The sequence below is a fragment of the Labrus bergylta genome, chromosome 9, assembly GCF_963930695.1.
Source record: "Labrus bergylta chromosome 9, fLabBer1.1, whole genome shotgun sequence".
In the NCBI taxonomy this organism is placed as follows: domain Eukaryota; kingdom Metazoa; phylum Chordata; class Actinopteri; order Labriformes; family Labridae; genus Labrus; species Labrus bergylta.
The window spans coordinates 10,819,260-10,836,113 of record NC_089203.1 but is presented as its reverse complement, the minus strand read 5'-3'; the positions used below and the strand labels follow the sequence as shown (position 1 = coordinate 10,836,113).

The 16,854-nt window shown below is 40.4% G+C and overlaps 2 protein-coding genes across 4 annotated transcripts; one reads left to right on the top strand and one right to left on the bottom strand.

Moving 5' to 3' along the window:
• Positions 1–146: 146 nt before the first annotated feature.
• gpx3 (glutathione peroxidase 3) lies at positions 147–3,560 on the bottom strand. 2 transcript variants are annotated; one of them, XM_020639434.3, is made up of 5 exons: positions 3,405–3,560; positions 1,811–1,961; positions 1,602–1,719; positions 984–1,083; positions 147–678 (listed from the first exon to the last, which is right to left on the bottom strand). In XM_020639434.3, exons 1-5 carry the CDS (start codon positions 3,477–3,479, stop codon positions 448–450), a joined length of 675 nt encoding a protein of 224 aa, XP_020495090.1. In that variant the 5' UTR covers positions 3,480–3,560; the 3' UTR covers positions 147–447. The 2 variants fall into 2 exon arrangements, with proteins under 2 accessions (XP_020495090.1, XP_020495091.1); XM_020639435.3 differs by having other exon boundaries at positions 1,811–1,958; positions 3,405–3,536.
• A 2,171-nt stretch (positions 3,561–5,731) lies between these two features.
• On the top strand, positions 5,732–15,515 carry dctn4 (dynactin 4). 2 transcript variants are annotated; one of them, XM_020639423.3, is made up of 14 exons: positions 5,732–5,921; positions 6,615–6,685; positions 6,819–6,997; positions 7,224–7,267; positions 7,806–7,913; positions 9,130–9,150; positions 9,726–9,799; positions 10,540–10,652; positions 10,745–10,854; positions 10,952–11,025; positions 11,480–11,534; positions 11,750–11,857; positions 13,964–14,061; positions 14,210–15,515. In XM_020639423.3, the coding sequence occupies exons 1-14, from the start codon at positions 5,787–5,789 to the stop codon at positions 14,427–14,429; spliced, it is 1,410 nt and encodes a 469-aa protein (XP_020495079.1). In that variant the 5' UTR covers positions 5,732–5,786; the 3' UTR covers positions 14,430–15,515. The 2 variants fall into 2 exon arrangements, with proteins under 2 accessions (XP_020495079.1, XP_020495080.1); XM_020639424.2 differs by lacking the exon at positions 9,130–9,150.
• The last annotated feature ends 1,339 nt before the right edge of the window (positions 15,516–16,854 follow it).

The following is a 16,854-nucleotide window of genomic DNA, read 5'->3' as shown; positions in this document are numbered from 1 at the left end:
ATGTTACCCTGCTTATTCATGCTCATATCTTGTCCCATTTTTATTGCAGGAAAAAAAGAATAGAGCACACATTTCTCTAAAGCGTTTTCATGAAGTGGTGCCCACAGTGTTAAGAGTCGGTTCTGGTAAACAAAACATCCACGCAGTGTGTTGTCCACGTTTATTGGAAGTATTTCAAATGTAAACTGTAATAGCTAACAGGTGCTGGGATGAGAAGATGACATGGTGTGGTGAGATTGCAGGGCAGCCTGAATGCACTAAAGAGCTGGCCTGAACCACACATTCCAAGGAGGCTCCACAGACTTCCTGCTTTCAAGCCTCCTCTTCATTTAACATGCCATCTTCATGTGTCAGAAAATGTTAACATTACTCTTTTACATTCTACCTTAACCCTACTGATCATGTAGATGTCATGACATTAAGTTACATTTAAGGCACAATACTGGATTATAAATCCGTCAAATCAAGAGCATCCTGTGTGTACAGTATGATCAGGAGTTTGCGGATCTCAGCTCGGACCTCTGAAATGGTGACACTTGGGTGCCACCTCTTCAACGGCTTCCCGTCTGGCCCCACCAGAAACTTTTCAAAGTTCCACTTGATGTCGCTGATTTTCACAGGTTCCCAGAGCAGTTTAACTTTTGGGGCGAAGTAGTCTCCAACAGGGGGGCAGGAGCTCTGCGTGACAGGAAGCAAAAGATTATAAAGAGCGACAAGTGTGTGCAAGATAAACTCTGAATCACAGAACAGTGAACAGTATGTAAGGTAAATTAATAAGAACACATATTCATAGCTTTTTTATATTCCTGAAATACTCCACACTTGGATTTTCAGTGTGACTTAACAGGTCATAGTAGTGTAATTCACATCGTTTTCTGAAGAGTGGATGGAGAAAAGCAAGAAAACAGGCTACCTCTATAAAAGCTGTACAATTGAAAGTTTTCTCATTCCTAAAAACACTTTCCAGGTCAATTATAACATACCTTAAGGAAAGTGAAAACTTCTTGTTCGTCGTTTCCGTTCACATCACCTTTCTCAAACAGCAGGAAGTTTGGAACAAATCCATTGCCTGGTCTAACATGCCTGGAATCCAGAGAGAGGGCATTTTATCAGTGGACGTTCCTGGCAGCTGCCCGGGACCCAATTTAGGCCGAGCAAAACACCACAGTGTTGTGAAACAACGTCAATATGGTTGTAGGATGTGATAGAGACCCTGGGACACTAAATCTATTGATGTCAGAGGGGCCAGTAGCAGTAAACTGATCTTTTTTTTCCAAAGCATGTATCCCCCTGGTTAAATGAAGCCTTGCTGATTGATAAGAGGATTTACCTTTATTGCAAATTCCTGTCTACATCCTGCTTTAAGGCCATGTTACATTACTTTACAATATATATAGTGTCTTGTTAGAAGCTTGTAACTTCTCATGTTTCCTTCCTTTTTCAGACTAAAAAACAAATCCAAACTTGTTTTCCAGTGTAAAGCAATTTCAGTAGCAAGATGTTTTTTATTTAATAAAATGCAGCTCTGACCTAAATTGGCTGAATATTGTGAGTGAGTGAGAAAGTATATTCATTTTTATAGAAAGGGAAACATTTCTCACTTTAAACCTGATAGAATCTCATGTTTTAGCCCTGGCTCCTGTCCCCCAAACTGGTCGCAGGGAAAGCCGAGAATTGTTAGCCCTAAAGTTTTCATCTCCTCCTGTAGTGCATTCAGTTCTGCAGATAGAGAGGTAAAGGAAATGTTTTCATGTGAAGAAGCTTGTTTCCAGCAACACAAAGCAATGCAGCCCGCGGTGCTGTTTCTTACCCACATACTGAAAGGTGTATCCTCAGTACGTGGCCACGTTGATGAAGAGGACAACCCTGCCAGCGTAGTCACTGAAGTTCACAGTGTGACTCCCGTTCAGAGTCTTCGCCTGGTGTTTGTAAATGGTGCCATCTGTGGATGAGTCACACTGCTGGGGGTTTAAACACAAGGCCGAACAGGTTATATTTCTTTACTCTGGTATTTTTACTGATAAGAAATTCTTAACTTTGCCAAAAAAAAGAAAGAAAATGTCATTCACATCTGTTTATCCTGCCAAAAATGATGCCTCCACTATTGGCTTTCTGTTTTTTGTTTTGTTAACACCTGTTTTCTAGCCAATAAAAGGCCTTGACCTGGATCGGACCGCTGCATTCATACAAATGTTTGTTTAAGGATACTGTGTTTTGGAACATTTTGATGTACAACAAACCCAGAGCAGCTTAAACATTAGCCACACACTTATTGGTTGCTTATGAAATAGTATGTGAATAATTAATCAGAGAATAACACAAACTGTTGATGCATAATTCAATTATCCTCTTTTTTTGGGGGGGAAATTACAAACATTATTCATATGTTTAGATCATGAACTCTAAATATTAGTAACACAAGATGTTTTGCTTTTCTTTGTCTTGTGGTATAAAGTTTAATTGAATAAGATTTGATTTTGAAACTATGTTTTCATCTAACAGACACGAATGAGACATTGATTTGTTACGGGCATGATGCACATTTTGTTGACGTTTTACGAGAACAACTTAAAAAAACAATGCAGCTTCAATAGTCAAACCATTTCTTGCAGCCCTACATTGACTGTGTGATGTATTTAATGTGTAAATATGTAGATTCAGATCATATGTTTGCTGAGCAGAACCTTTGTGAAAACAAATCATCTGAATGTTCGGAGAATGGTAATGGCCCCCGAAGATGAACCAAACATTGTTTCTCCTGTCTCAGTGTGTCATATTTACAATGCAAATAACAGGAATTATAACTCATTTGTGTAAGCATGACCTAGATTGTAAGGGTCATAGAGTTAAGACTAACAGGTGTTTGCACAACTTAATAAAACATTCCTCAAATTCGAAAGGTGGGATAGTTTCAACTGGTCAAATTTACTAACCCTATATGGTCATTGTCATTTATGTTAAGTACAAGGAAGAAGAATAAGCAGAACTAAAGCTTTCAGTACACAAAACATAGAGCAGTCTATGGCACAAACTAACAAAGTCTGACAATGGAAAATCCTGAAAACATGCCAAAAACAAACTGTGAGGGAAAGAAGAAGGTGACACTGAACATTGAAGTGTTTTCACGCATTTCATGAGCTTTAATCTATGTCCTGCTCTACCACCTGTTTTAAACAATGAAGTCGGCAATGGCAACATTAGCTGTAAACCTGAATACAGGTTCAAATTACTGAGACCTAACATCACTTTCTGCTGATTGAACGGTGCATCTTAAAATAAAGCGACGTCATGAGGTAGCCTACAGTCTCGGTTCAGTTTGTCAATTGTGTTCTTCTTATCTGTCCACCTGCGGAGTCCTACTTTGAATATGCCTTCTGTGTTAGAACACTGAACAGGTGGCCTACCTGTGTGAACGAGCCTCCGGCGGTGCAGGGTCTCAGCAGGGCGAGCAGCAGCAGCTGTAGAAAGGACCACTTCATCCTGATGTTCGCTCTCTGTCCGCGTCTCCCTCAGGACGAACTTAAGTCCTCTGGCAGGGGGGGGTGGGGGGAGGGTGCACAGCTGGAGGAGATGACGCCCTCTGCTGACGTAAGTGCGCACAGGGCCAAATAGGTCTCCAAACGAATAAACAGCCTAGTTTTTAACATTTCTTATTATAAACTGCTAGGCCCGATTGCTTCTGTATTTCTATGTACATTTAGTTCAAAAGAATGAATGAATAGTCTACTGCATCTAAATCCGTTACTACTCAGGTAGCCTAACACAAACAGTGTTTGGTTTATCTTCAGTACAACTCTTTTAGGGACAGTTGACCTTTTATTTAAGTTCAGTTATGATTATTCAAATATGAATGAATGAGACGGGCTATTCTCTCCCAAATGAACACGATTAGCCAACAATGAAGAAAGCACATCTGACTGAGCCTCAGCCTGTGTCTGTCACTCTGAGCATGTCTGGTGCTTTAACCTACGGGCAACACTCATTAAAAGGATTCATGAGACTGAGGGGGAAAGGATATTTAAAAAAAACAAAAAAAAAACACTTAGAGTGGAATAGAGTGGCATGTTGAGCCTGATGAATGCAGGCTGATGACTGACTGTCACTTTCTCTAAAACAGGATAAAATGCTGTTTGTTTTATTTTTATTCATGGATCATTTCTCCTCTCCCAGATCAGCTGTTGCCATGGTGAGCTGGCACTTGGCCACATGTCTTGTTGGTGGCTTATACAGGCCTCTTTCCAGTCCTGTTAGAGCACCTCCTTGACTATATGTTTTACACAATGTTCAGCTCAGAACTGTATAAACACAGGCTTTTTAACCAAAGGCAGCATGAGTAAATAATAAGATTAAGTCAAGGGGGAAGAAGAATGAACAAGGCTTCATAAGCAACAATCAGTGTTGTCCTATTTTTTTATGTTTAATTTATTTTTTATTGTCCATTGACAAAGCACATGCCAAGTTTCAAATTTGCTTCAATTTCCCATTCTCACTTTAGTTCACCTCTGGATTAGAGAATGCTTCTCTAAAAGTGTTTGAAAAAGTAAAATATATAGTATTAAATATCAAATATAGCCTATTTTATATTATATAATAATATAGTCTATACAAAATAAAAATAGACACACATTTGTTTTGATCTAAAGCCCAACACCAGATCTATGGGCCTCTGCTGTGACAAACTCAAATGTTGGTTCATTGAAGAGTTTTCAGCTGAAATAAGTCTGGTCTCTGCATGGATGGATTATGGACAAGGCCAAGGAGTAAGCAGCTCTCGAATTGTAGTCTTTGGTTCATATTGGAAGACATAGTTGTATGCTAAATGGAGCTCAGCGTAAGTTCAGACAGGAAGACTGGCTATATTCTTTCACACATTCATTCATCCTTTCACTTACCTGCTCTGGTGATCAGCTGATTATGGGCGTTTATTCTTTTAAATAATTAACCAACCAGATTCGGGCAAAACCTCTCTCAACCAATCACCCTGCTGAGGCAAAATGTTAAAACAGTTCTCTCTCTTCCACAGTCATTCTGTCATTTCAGGGCCACCGCTGCAACCCACCACCGCCCCAGTTACCTCCATTCCAGCTCAGCAGAGTCCAGATTCAGGCTCTGAAACCCACTCCTCATCACAGCCTCCATTCCTCTTCACCACCATCAGGGTCTAGACTCCATAGGGGGGGGGCGGGTATCCTATCCTGCTGTCAGCCTCACTACCCTTCCAAGTACATGAAGTCGTCACGCTGGAGTCTAATCCCCCAAAGACGTTGCACATTCAAATCTAAATTGTTGCACATTTATTGTTAAATAAATAATTGTTAATTCTCAATTAAGTCTCTCCTGATTGAATACCAGTAGGCCTACAGTATGCATCTTGAAAAAAACATGCAAAATACTTAAGAGTGATCCTATTGAAACAAATAAATGAATTATAATGTGGTAGGCCTACTGATACTATTTCCCAATAGCCTCAATTTAAAAAAAAAAAAAAAAGACTTCTATTGCCCTACTTTGAAGGGTCCTTTCTAAATCGGCTTGTTCTTTGTGTGTTTGATTAGAGAGACAAATTGATCATCTACTTGATCCTGGTTTAACTGGTGCATGTAGACCTAGACTTCTGAATCTGTAGCCAACCACAGACTTCAAATAAACCATGGGGAGTGAGGTTGCAGTTTCACTTCTAACCACACGAGGTCGACATTGAGCCTCTGTGTGTCCTCAGACAACCAGATGAGGACGATTACTAAGCAGAGCTCAGTGAGGACTGAAGTGGACTGAGGTGGTCCGGGATGGCGTCTCTTCTGCAGCCGGACAGGGTCGTCTATCTGGTCCGCGGGGAGAAAAGGATCAGAGCCCCTTTGTCTCAACTTTATTTCTGTCGCTACTGTAGTGAGCTGCGGTCTCTAGAATGTGTGTCTCACGAGGTACGTAGATTTCTTCTCCTTAAAATGCTCGATGTTAGCTTAATTTAGCCAGCGTCTACTTTGTTGTTAGCCGGTCTTGCGCGCAGCTTTGACAGGTAGGCGGGAGTAGTGAAACCACCTCGTTGCGTTGTATGGCCAGGCCGCTTGTCAATCAAATGTTTTTCCAGCTGTCTCGCCATCTGATTGGCTGAAAGCGACGTTTACTTCCGCTGGAGCTGGACTTAGTATTATGGCTAACGGAGCTAAAATGGTTCGCGAACAAGCTAGGTAGCGTTGCTATTCTTTGAGTTTAACGTACTGATTAAGCTCTTAAAAACATTATTTCAGTCAAATCACACCATTAGAAACTACGTGTTACTTCGTAAGTCCACCCGAATGAACGTGTACACTGTAAAAGCCCTGGTTGTGAACGTGGCTCACAGTTATGGACACCACACCCTGGTGATGTAGATATTTAATCAAATGTAATTTCTGGTTTATAGTCAGTGCCCTTCTTGTGATTTCTGACTGTTTATAACAAACAAACCTATCAAGTTGCCCCCTCTAATTCAAAATCCCATCCGCGTCATCTGCGCAGATTTGTACTATCTGCAGGCTACTTGTGAATAATGAAGTAGGAAGCTGATGTTAAATAACGAATAAATAAATGTTCAATACCTCCCTGTGTACCTGTGTCCTGTGTCTGGTGATCAGGTGGATTCACACTATTGCCCCAGTTGTCTGGAGAACATGCCTTCTGCAGAGGCTAAGCTGAAAAAGAACAGGTGAGAGAGAGAAAAGGAAAATGCATGGAGAAACCTACCTGTGTGGTGTCTTTACCTTCATCAGATCAATCATGTTATCAGATTTATCTCCTTTTTAAATTGATTTCTGGGGTTTTTCTGTGCTTCACGATAGATGTGCCAATTGTTTCGACTGCCCGTGTTGCATGCACACTCTGTCTACCCGAGCCACAAACATCCCAGCTCCTCTGCCTGATGATCCTACCAAGACGGCCATGAAGAAGGCCTATTATTTGGCCTGCGGCTTCTGTCGCTGGACTTCGAGGGACGTAGGAATGGCTGACAAATCAGTTGGTGGGTGTTCATACAGCAAAGATGCACATGTTAGTCGCCATACCTCAACAAGTTTTCAATTCAAATAATAGTAAGAAGCATTAACGGTACTGAAATGTGCAATGTGTCCAGCTGTAGGTGTATTGTTTGTCTCTAATTTAGCTATCTATCAAAGCTTTTATCTACTCTGTGATTGTTCCCTTTGGCTGTCTAAGTCTCGTGTTTTTGTTAATTTTGCTCACTGCAGCAAGCGGTGGATGGCAGGAGCCAGAGAACCCTCATACTCAGCGGGTAAGTTTCCCCCTGTGGTCATTGATATGTTCTCGAGTTACTCACATGTTTCCTCATCACACATGACTTTATTTTGAATAGAAGTGTCTCTGAGTAAGTCGCACCCACACTTCGCCAGCCCACGGCCAGAGCACACATAATGTTTGCTTCTAGTTTAAGGACACACATTTACTCCAAATAGAATCATAAATACACCCTTAACATTTAAAAAAAAAAAACTCAGATTTAAGCAGATTATGTGTATTTTGTGCACCTTGTATTTAAACCTTTCGTTACTGTACCAAATAATTGTACTTCATTTTACTTTACTCTGTCTGAAAAGTGAAAACAAATGTTCTTATGAGAGAAGGCCTTAATGTTTTTACCTGTGATACCCTTACATAGGGAGTTTTGTTACTCAGACTTAAAATCACTGTGTATTGTACAATAAGTTACATTTACTCTTAAAAAGTATTTATGTGGGATCTTAGGTTACCCTCGCCCAATTCTTTATCACTCATGTTTGATGAACGTTCTCTGCATGACATTTTTGTTACAGATCAACAAGCTGATCGAGTATTACCAGCAGCTGGCTCACAGAGAGAAACAGGAGAGAGACAGGAAGAAGCTGGCCAGGAGGAGACAGTGCATGCCTCTGGCGTTCTCGGTACACCTCTCTCTCTCTCTCTTTCTCTGTCTCTTTCTCTCTGTCTCTATTTTTCTCTCTTTCTCTCTCCCTCTCTCTCTCTCTGATCCCAATTCTACTTTTGCAGTGATATCTTCTTTAACCTTTTGAAATGTGAATGTCACTTTAATTTTCTTACAAAATATGCAGGTACTGTTAGAAAGAACAAACAGTTATATGCATTAAATATATTCTTATACATCAAAGGTTCAAACCTCAAAATATTTGCCAATAGATAACTCACTGTGCCATAGAGCAGTGGTTCTCAACTGGTCTAGCCTAAAGACCCACCACCAACTCCTTCATGAAAATCGTGACCCACATTTCTGATTTTCTTTCAACCAGTCACATTTATTGAATGAAAAACAGTGCAGTTTGGACCTCAGATGGTACGAAACATGTGACGGAACAAAAACACAAGTTTTCAAAGGGCTTGACAGACTTTTTGACACTTTGTTTCCCCACTCACATGTCCGCGACCCACTGAAAATGGCTCCCCGGCCCACTTTTGGGTCCCGACCCAAGAGTTGAGAACCACTGCCATAGAGGATAGTCTATGATAATCCATCTGTTGGCACATCAGAATGGATCATTTAGCTGTAACAGCTGCTGTTGTGTTTGGATGGAGTGGACGTTTGACACCATGTTTATATAATAGTGGTGAAACGTCTCACAGTTTATCCGTGATCCGTTTGGATCCACAGATCGATGTAGAATTTGTAGACATGGTGTAAAATGAATGTTCTTCTGCTAAATCCCTGCACAGCTTCTCCGTTAAAACAGGGCAGTGTTTAAGTGGTGCCATGTAGACCAACTGTACACATAGGAAGACATTTCAGTCTCTTTTTTTTTTATATACACTGCTCCAAAAGGCAGGGAACAATTCCAAATGCACCACATGGTTTTCATGCCTCCTGAGCTCTTTGGCACATGTTTTAACATCCTACATTATCTGTTTTACAATAATTAACACCTAATACTGCAAACCTTCTTTCCTAATGCGTATTGAAACCATTTAAAACAACTTGTACTGTGACGTCCTGCTGTTGTTTGCTGTTACTGATGCATTTCTGTTGCTGTTGCATGTCACCAAATGCCACTAATGTTTGCTAAATTGCTTTGGTTTTTTCACCTGGTTCTTTGTTCTCTCTGTTTTTCTTTGCTTATGCACTCTGATATTTTGGTTTTTACCCCCCAGCAACACACTATTCATGTGGTGGTGAGTTGTACTTTTTCACAACTTGGGTCATCTCATCTTTACAGTAGCACTGTCCTTTCCTGTATCTCTGTTCCTTTCTGATCTCCTACTCAGTGACCTCACAGATCACATGAATGTCTCCTTGGGTTAAAGAGAGAGCCACATAATGGGAGCCTTTTTGCTGGTTAGAGCGAGAGAGGGAAAAAAAAAAAGAGAAGACTTTGTTAAAGTCTCTGTCACCAGATCTAAACATGTTTCATACTAACTGAGCTCTGACCTTCAGTCTATCAGAAATGATCCTCACACTATCCTGTGCAGGAAGGCTCCTGTTAGTGTCTCTTACCACAACACATATTGAACTGTTTTTGTTTGTGGTTATGTGGCTAATTTACTTTTTTATTTATTAAAATACCATTCTGTGCTTTTATTTTTTCCATTAGCTTTTAAAGATTCCCCTTTTGGGTTTAGGTCTTGTGTTTAACGTAGTGCTTTAGTAAATGGTTGTAGATTCATTGAATAAAGTGTCTTGATTCCTCTTTGATTTTCAGCTTGCAGACTGCTTTAACTTGTGCTTTTTCCCCCTTAAACTAACTCAGGAAAAATATGGTCTTGGGACCAGACTGCAGAGGCAGAGGTCTGGAGCGCCCATATCAAACCTGGCTGGCCTCTCGTGAGTGATCTCTTTTTCATAAATTAAGAGTAACGTGTAAATGTGACTTCATGCTCCGAACATTTGATCCCCTTTGTTTAAAGCTTAGATAAAAACCTTATGAGTGTCCATGTTTCAGTCAAGTACACAATGTGAATATATATAGTACTGGTGACTAAACTTTATAGATTTCTATCTTTGAACCGTCATTGTTTTGATTTCAGTGTGAAACTTTGCTTCAAATATATGAAGTTAATCAATCAATGTGAACGGTTTTCATTAATACATTTTCACAGTTAAGAGTGAGAGCATTTTTATATATATATATATATATATATATCACACCTCTGGAAGTCGAGGCAGACTGGCAGACAAAAGGCACTGTAATGACAAAGTCTGCAGATTAATCCAGGAGAAAAAGAAACCTAAAGGTTGGTTGTCTGCAAAGTCTGAAACCTCTTAAAGCTGCAGACACACAGATAACCCACCTTAAGTACTTTGTAATGTGTTTGCAAGGCGTAGTAAACGTTCACAACCAAGAAAGTACAAATTCAGTGTAAATCATCAGTTTTTTTTAATTTGGAAACACTAGGTGTCAGTGTTACTGAGCTAAAGCTTCCAAACACATCCGGACTCTTTAAAAAAAGTGTTTTCAGTTCTGTAAGAATAGCCTGCAGTGTAAACCTTCAGTTAATGTATAATACCATCATTGTTAGGGGATCACACAGATTGTTGAAAACAGGATTTGTGTCATTCACTAGCCTTAAGGAGGGTGAGGACCAGAAGGAGATCAGCATTGAACCTGCCCCTGCCCTTGATGAAGTGGAACCACTGCCCGAGGATTGTTACACCAGACCCATCAGCTTACCTGAGGGTAAAAGTTTAATTGGATATTTCAAACAATTTTGATCATTTTGTCTGTCTAATTGAGGTAAAAGTTTGTATACATTTTGTTGTTTCTTGTAGTAACCACACTGCGCCAGCGGCTGCTGCAGCCTGACTTCCAGCCTGCGGGGGCGTCTCAGCTCCACCCCAGACACAAACACCTCCTGATGAAGCGTTCACTGCGCTGTAGGGTCAGTACTGCTATGGGGTTTACTGTCCTCTAATCCAAAGTTGTTGTTTTTGTGTGAATCACCTTTCAGATGACTTTCGTCTTTAATCCTCCCACAGAAATGTGAGCACAACTTGAGCAAGCCAGAGTTTAATCCCACTTCAATCAAGTTCAAGATTCAGCTGGTGGCTGTGTGAGTATTTGTCATCACATTCTGTCCCAAACATGTGTTCTCACATTGATCTTGATCTTTATTTAATTGATTAATAATACAAATCGGCCTGAAGGCTGACATAGTTTAATGAGATTAAGATCCCAAAGTTTAATTTTAGCAAAGTGCAATTATAAGCACATGTTCAAGAAATTATTCACGCAGAAGAGCCTTAGTCTTCTTGTTATTTAAAAATGCTCTTCTAGAGGTTCAGCTGCTTCTCTTGTTTTGGGGCCTTTTCAGTCCACTCTCTTTAAAAATGGCGTGCTGATGATGCCGTCAGGGGTTCATGGTTTGTGAATGCTGTAACCTTTAAATTGAACAAAGAGAATCTCACAACTTTTGTTGATGGTTGTTTCAAGCTGTGTGAATACTGTCAATGTGTTTGGAGTGTTTCAGTTGATTGACACGCGGTCTCTGTGTGTTCACTTCACAGGAGTTACATCCCTGAAGTGAGAATTATGTCAATTCCAAATCTCCGGTTCATGAAGGTCAGTCTGCACAGGCTTTGGCATTCTCAAAATATCTTCAGCATGTTTGATTTGTTCTGTTTATAACCTTTAACAATTTGTTTGCACATTGAATTACTAAGGTTAGACTAATACGATCAGAGCTGCACTGCTTTTCTTTGTGTGTGCGGACTAAAACCCCACCAAAAGATTTTCTGTGTTTACATGTGATCTTTTTCCTCCTTTGGTCTGTTTAGGAGAGTCAGGTGCTGCTGACGCTGACCAACCCCGTGGAGAATATCACCCACGTCACACTGGCTGCTTGTGAGGAGGAAGATCCTGATGAAATCAACAGCACTGCTAAGGTACAGTCTCTTGTATACAGTATACATATAGAATATTATAACATGTGAAACAGTTGGCATCGTTGTAAAAAGAAAACAAGTATTTGTGCGACAATGTCGACTTGAATCAGGTATTATTCCTGTGTCATAAATACAACCACACAACGACATAATGATTTAAAAGGTCATTCATAGTGTTAATACTGCTTTTTGTTCTTAATACTAGGATTACAAGATGCTCTATGCCTGTTTGAAGTTGCGTTATTTAAACACGAGTAATGAATAAATATATTTGATCATACACTAATTGGGCAGTTTATAGGCAGTATATCAATATTTTGAGGTTTGAGGGGTCTCTCTCTCTCTCTCTCTCTCTCTCAGAACAATCCTGTAATGAATTTACACCCAGCCAGAAAAGAAAGATATTTGCACTTGGTTTCTTGATGAGTAGCAAAGAGGCGAGAGGCGCTTTGACTCTGAAACATGTTAATAAAAAGATCAGTTGTCTGCTGATCACAGTTGTTAAACCATGTCATGAACGTGTATGTTGGGGTTGTGTGTATTTGGGACTTTCTCTGTCCCACATGAATGCCCCACATCAGTGAAAGGAGCTTTGACTGCTGAAAGGAGCATCACAGCTTCAATACTGAATTTTAGATGTGGGTACAGTCACAGATTGTGGCTGTTGTTTACCACCTGTCTTTTCCTGAATATTTCATATTCTTTTCAAACGGTATTCCTGCACTCTTGCCAGCCCGCTTGAGACAGCGCAGGGTGGCGAAGCTCCTTTTATACAGCATGCTCCTTATGGAATAGGTAGCCTTGTCATCATCTCATATGCACAGCAGTTGTGTCCCATTTTTACCTCCATCTGTCTGCTGTCGCACGCACAGCTAAGAGTGCTCCCATGGTAAATGGTCTGCCGAGCTGCCTGTTGCCAGCAGCCGCTGCGAGGCTCTCGGAGACTGCAGGCTGTTTGTCTTGGCCTCTTTAATGATGAAGTCATGGGCCAGGCTGGGTAAGAAAGAGCTCCTGGCAAAAAAACAGAGCATCTTCATGACCCATTTCCGTCCACGTTAAGGCCAAACTGAGAGTGTGTGGTCCTGTCATTCTGCTTGATCTGATATTCAAACACCTGGAGGGCATTGTGAGCCAATGAGTGCCATGCTTGGTTGATTTCATCAACTGGCTTTTTCCTAGGACAGCTTAGTGTAACTCTTACAAATGTATCTTACATTTTATCTGAAAAGTCAACTTACTGATGACTTCAGTGTTTAATTGACCTCTTAAAGATCTTTGAGGAGGTTTAGCTGCCGATGTAACAGAATGAATTTGATACTGTTGCCTGTATGACTCAATAAAAAGCAAACAACAACAACAGGAAGAATATTAATAATATTTACATTTTTTTTAAATCTGAAACAACCTTTGTTTCAATATCAGTTATTCATAGTAGTTTTTTTTTTTACTTGAATCAATCAATCTCTATTTGTATAGCACCAACTCATAACAAATGTTATCTCAAGACACTTTTCATAAAGCAGGTAAAACACCTTACTCATTGTTATATTAGCTACAAAAACCCAACGTTAATCCGTCATAAGCACAGCACTAAGCAAGCCGCATGACATTTTTCACCAGAATGCAAGACTTATGCATGTACAGGACAAGATCAGCAAAGAGATAACATGAACCACTTGGGCCACAGGAGGCAGCGAGTTGGACATAAACCTTGAGTTCCTCACAGTAGATTTAAATACGACTGACTTGTCTCCTGAGCAACTGCAAACATGGAGAAGAATATTCAACCTTGATTGTATTTCCAAATGAGCTGCAATGACTAAAAATGGTGAGTTCTTATAACCACCTTAGACTGCCTTTTAAAATGAGCACTGTAAAACTTTCAGCCTTCAGCAGATAAATATTAAAAAAAAAACAGCAATCTAGTGACTCAATCTGCACAGTGAAGGTCAAAAATCCAGGAGAACTGTCAGTAAGCAAAACACATCTTTCAGTTTTATTTTTCTTTACAAAACCTGTACAGTAAATCGACATAAACAGAGAAGGTGTGAGGTTTAAATGTGATAGTATAAAAAGTCACTGAATGCTTTGAATGTTTTATTCTAGGTAATGGTACCAAGCAAGGAGCTGGTCTTGGCAGGAAAGGATGCTGCTGCCGAGTATGATGAACTGGCTGAACCTCAGGACTTCCAAGATGACCCAGAGTAAGCTAATACACGCACACGCACACGCACGCACGCACGCACGCACGCACGCACGCACACACGCACACACACACACACACACACACAAAAACACGACTTTAAAGTGTGAGCTGAATCTTTACCTGGCCTCCTCTGTCTTTTTCCACAGTGTTGTTGCCTTTAGGAAATCCAACAAGATTGGTTTCTTCATCAAAGTGATCCCTCAGAAAGAAGAGGACGGGGATGTCACTGTTTCATTCAAGATCAGACATGACTTCCGCAACCTCGCAGCTCCCATCAAGCCGAGCGAGGAGGGCGGAGACACCCCCGCGGAGGCCATCTGGCTCACCCACCACGTAGAGCTGAGCCTGGGGCCGCTCGCCCCCTGAACATGAATACACTTTGCCATCAAACAGTCCTAGTGTTGGGTTCTTTGAAATACTTTCTTTAAAAGATGTGATTTAAAAATGACTTCTGATTCTGCTTATTGATATGTAAGGATGGTAAGAGATCTAAACTGTCGTTTCTCAGTTTTGTTGTTGTGTGTAAGTTAAAGTTGTATCAACAGATTCATTACCGAACATTCATTGATTGTATTGCATAGTCTTTGAAACTTAAGAACACAGGCTGACTGCTGAATGCCTGAAAAGTTTAACTTTAATGAACAATTTATTTTTATTGTCTGTTCTTATTGCAATATCCAAACATGCACATATGCGACATTCACCATATCATACTTAGCTTTAACACTGAACCACTTTTACTGGGATGTTCCTGACAGGAAACATCCTTCTTGTATAGTGATAAACATTGGGTATCTCTCAAATTCATTTGTTAAGTGTTGCTCGATGTCCTTAAACAGCACAGTGTCTTTCCAAACACTTAAGTGTTTCTTTTTTTGTCTTAGTAATTAGATGAGCTGTTGATTTTTGTGTGTGTGGGACTTTGTGGGAAGGTAACGCGTGATGAGCGTTTCCAATGAGCAGAATCAGAAATCATAACTGAGAACAATCCAAACTATTCCAACAGCAGCACACACCTGCGCTTTTAGCCGATGTATCCTTGTAAACATCCTTTCAAATCCTATTAACTCGCATGCTTCAACTGTCGTATATATTGCACACGTTAGACATCACGGTTACTGATCCTGTGCGGTTTTCATACCAGAAGGTGATTTTACTATTGTTTAAAGTCAAACAGTTATTCTTATCGACACTATTTGAGAGGATGTAGAAGAGGCTCTGTAAAAAGCATAAAGTACAAAGTGTTCTTCATTTAAACCTACCGAGACACTACCATCATTTTCTAACTTAAATGTATTTTGTTTGGTAGAGTTCACTGACATCTCTGTCGGTGCATATCGAAGCTGCTGTCCTGTTTGGTCTCACGTGTGTTAGTAAGTCGGAGCCTTGAAACAACAACAACAAACACAGTTAATCCTCTGTACATGCTAATAAAATGATGTGATACTGCAACAGATCTCTTTGATTTTGTCCAGTTGAGTCAGTTTGAGACTTGTTTGACTCTGTGCTTTGTGAGGTACACCATCTCAGCACAGGGTGGCGCTACAGTCAAACAAGTTTTAGATGGCTGCATGGGGAGAGAGCTCCAGGAAGACATATTGGAGCAAACAGGGACTTGCATCCTTTCGTGTGATCTTGAGTTACACCGCAAACAACATCTGATTATAAATGTGTTTAACTGAGGAGGCACAGCATACTCTGATCCAAACAGGAACACTTTATGATAATCCAAGAAAAGATGGAGCCTGGAGGGCTTTTTTCAATAATATGTTTCATGAGGATAAGAGAAAAGAGAAAATAAAAGATGACTTGTGTATTATTTTGCATTTAACACATGTTCGTCTGGGATGTTTTGCACACATGAGATAGTTTACTGCGTCTGTTAACGCGTATCAGCTATGAGAGATCTGGCCTGTTGCAGCTGTCCAGTGAAGTTGCTCTGCTGTGTAAACAGACCCACTCTTCCTGAGCAATAAAACCATGCTTTTCTTTTTATCCTCAGCAGATATAAACATCTCAGAAGAGTGGCCTATGGGAGAACCATAAATCAGCCCTAAAGATGAGGTAATAAAACACACATGGGGCGAGTCCGTGCCACTGACACAGCCCAGACTTCCACTGAAACCTCAGCTGATGAGAGCAAAAGCTGGTTTTCTGTGTACAAGCAGTGGTGGACTCTACCTGCACTCCCTGGGAGGCTGCTTTCCTGCTAGGAGTACCATAGTGTTATGTTATTATTGGGCTTAGTATGAAATATGTGCAATGCTTTATAAAAACAGAAAAGACATTGATTGAAAATGACTGAGTTGAATGTGGCTGTAGATTGTTTTTAATTGCAGAAATGTTATAACAGAGTTATAAAAAGACCTTGAATGATCCCCAAATCTCCCATCTGGAGGAGAAATTCTGGATTCTTCTGGTCAGGATAATATTTTCCTGGATCAAGACTTGGATTATGATATACTCAGCAACAGCACACTCTTATTTGTAGAACCTCATACTGCAAACAGGACAAGAATTTGACCTGTGACCATGTTGTGGGGGGATTATGAATTAATATCAGGGTGTTGCAGCAGCCTTGAGTAAGTTCAGGAGGGTTAAGAGAGGACTTTGGTGTCTCTACTTCTCTCTTCCTTCTGTTTTTATTTCCTCCTTTGAGAACTCACATCTTTATTTATAAAGACATGTTCGGCCAGCCTTGACCAGATGAAGCATTCCTCACTCAATTACAAGTCTGACTGCGCTCAGGACCTTTCCACAATTACGTCATGGCACAAACCACCAGTAACTC

Bases quoted from the DNA above. Each gene is read 5' to 3' on its own strand.
- dctn4 (XM_020639423.3), top strand. From the start codon at position 5,787: ATGGCGTCTCTTCTGCAGCCGGACAGGGTCGTCTATCTGGTCCGCGGG. The intron at 6,998-7,223 runs GTGGGTGTTCAT...TGCTCACTGCAG, and splicing joins AATGGCTGACAAATCAGTTG to CAAGCGGTGGATGGCAGGAG. The intron at 9,800-10,539 runs GTGAGTGATCTC...GTCATTCACTAG, and splicing joins TCAAACCTGGCTGGCCTCTC to CCTTAAGGAGGGTGAGGACC.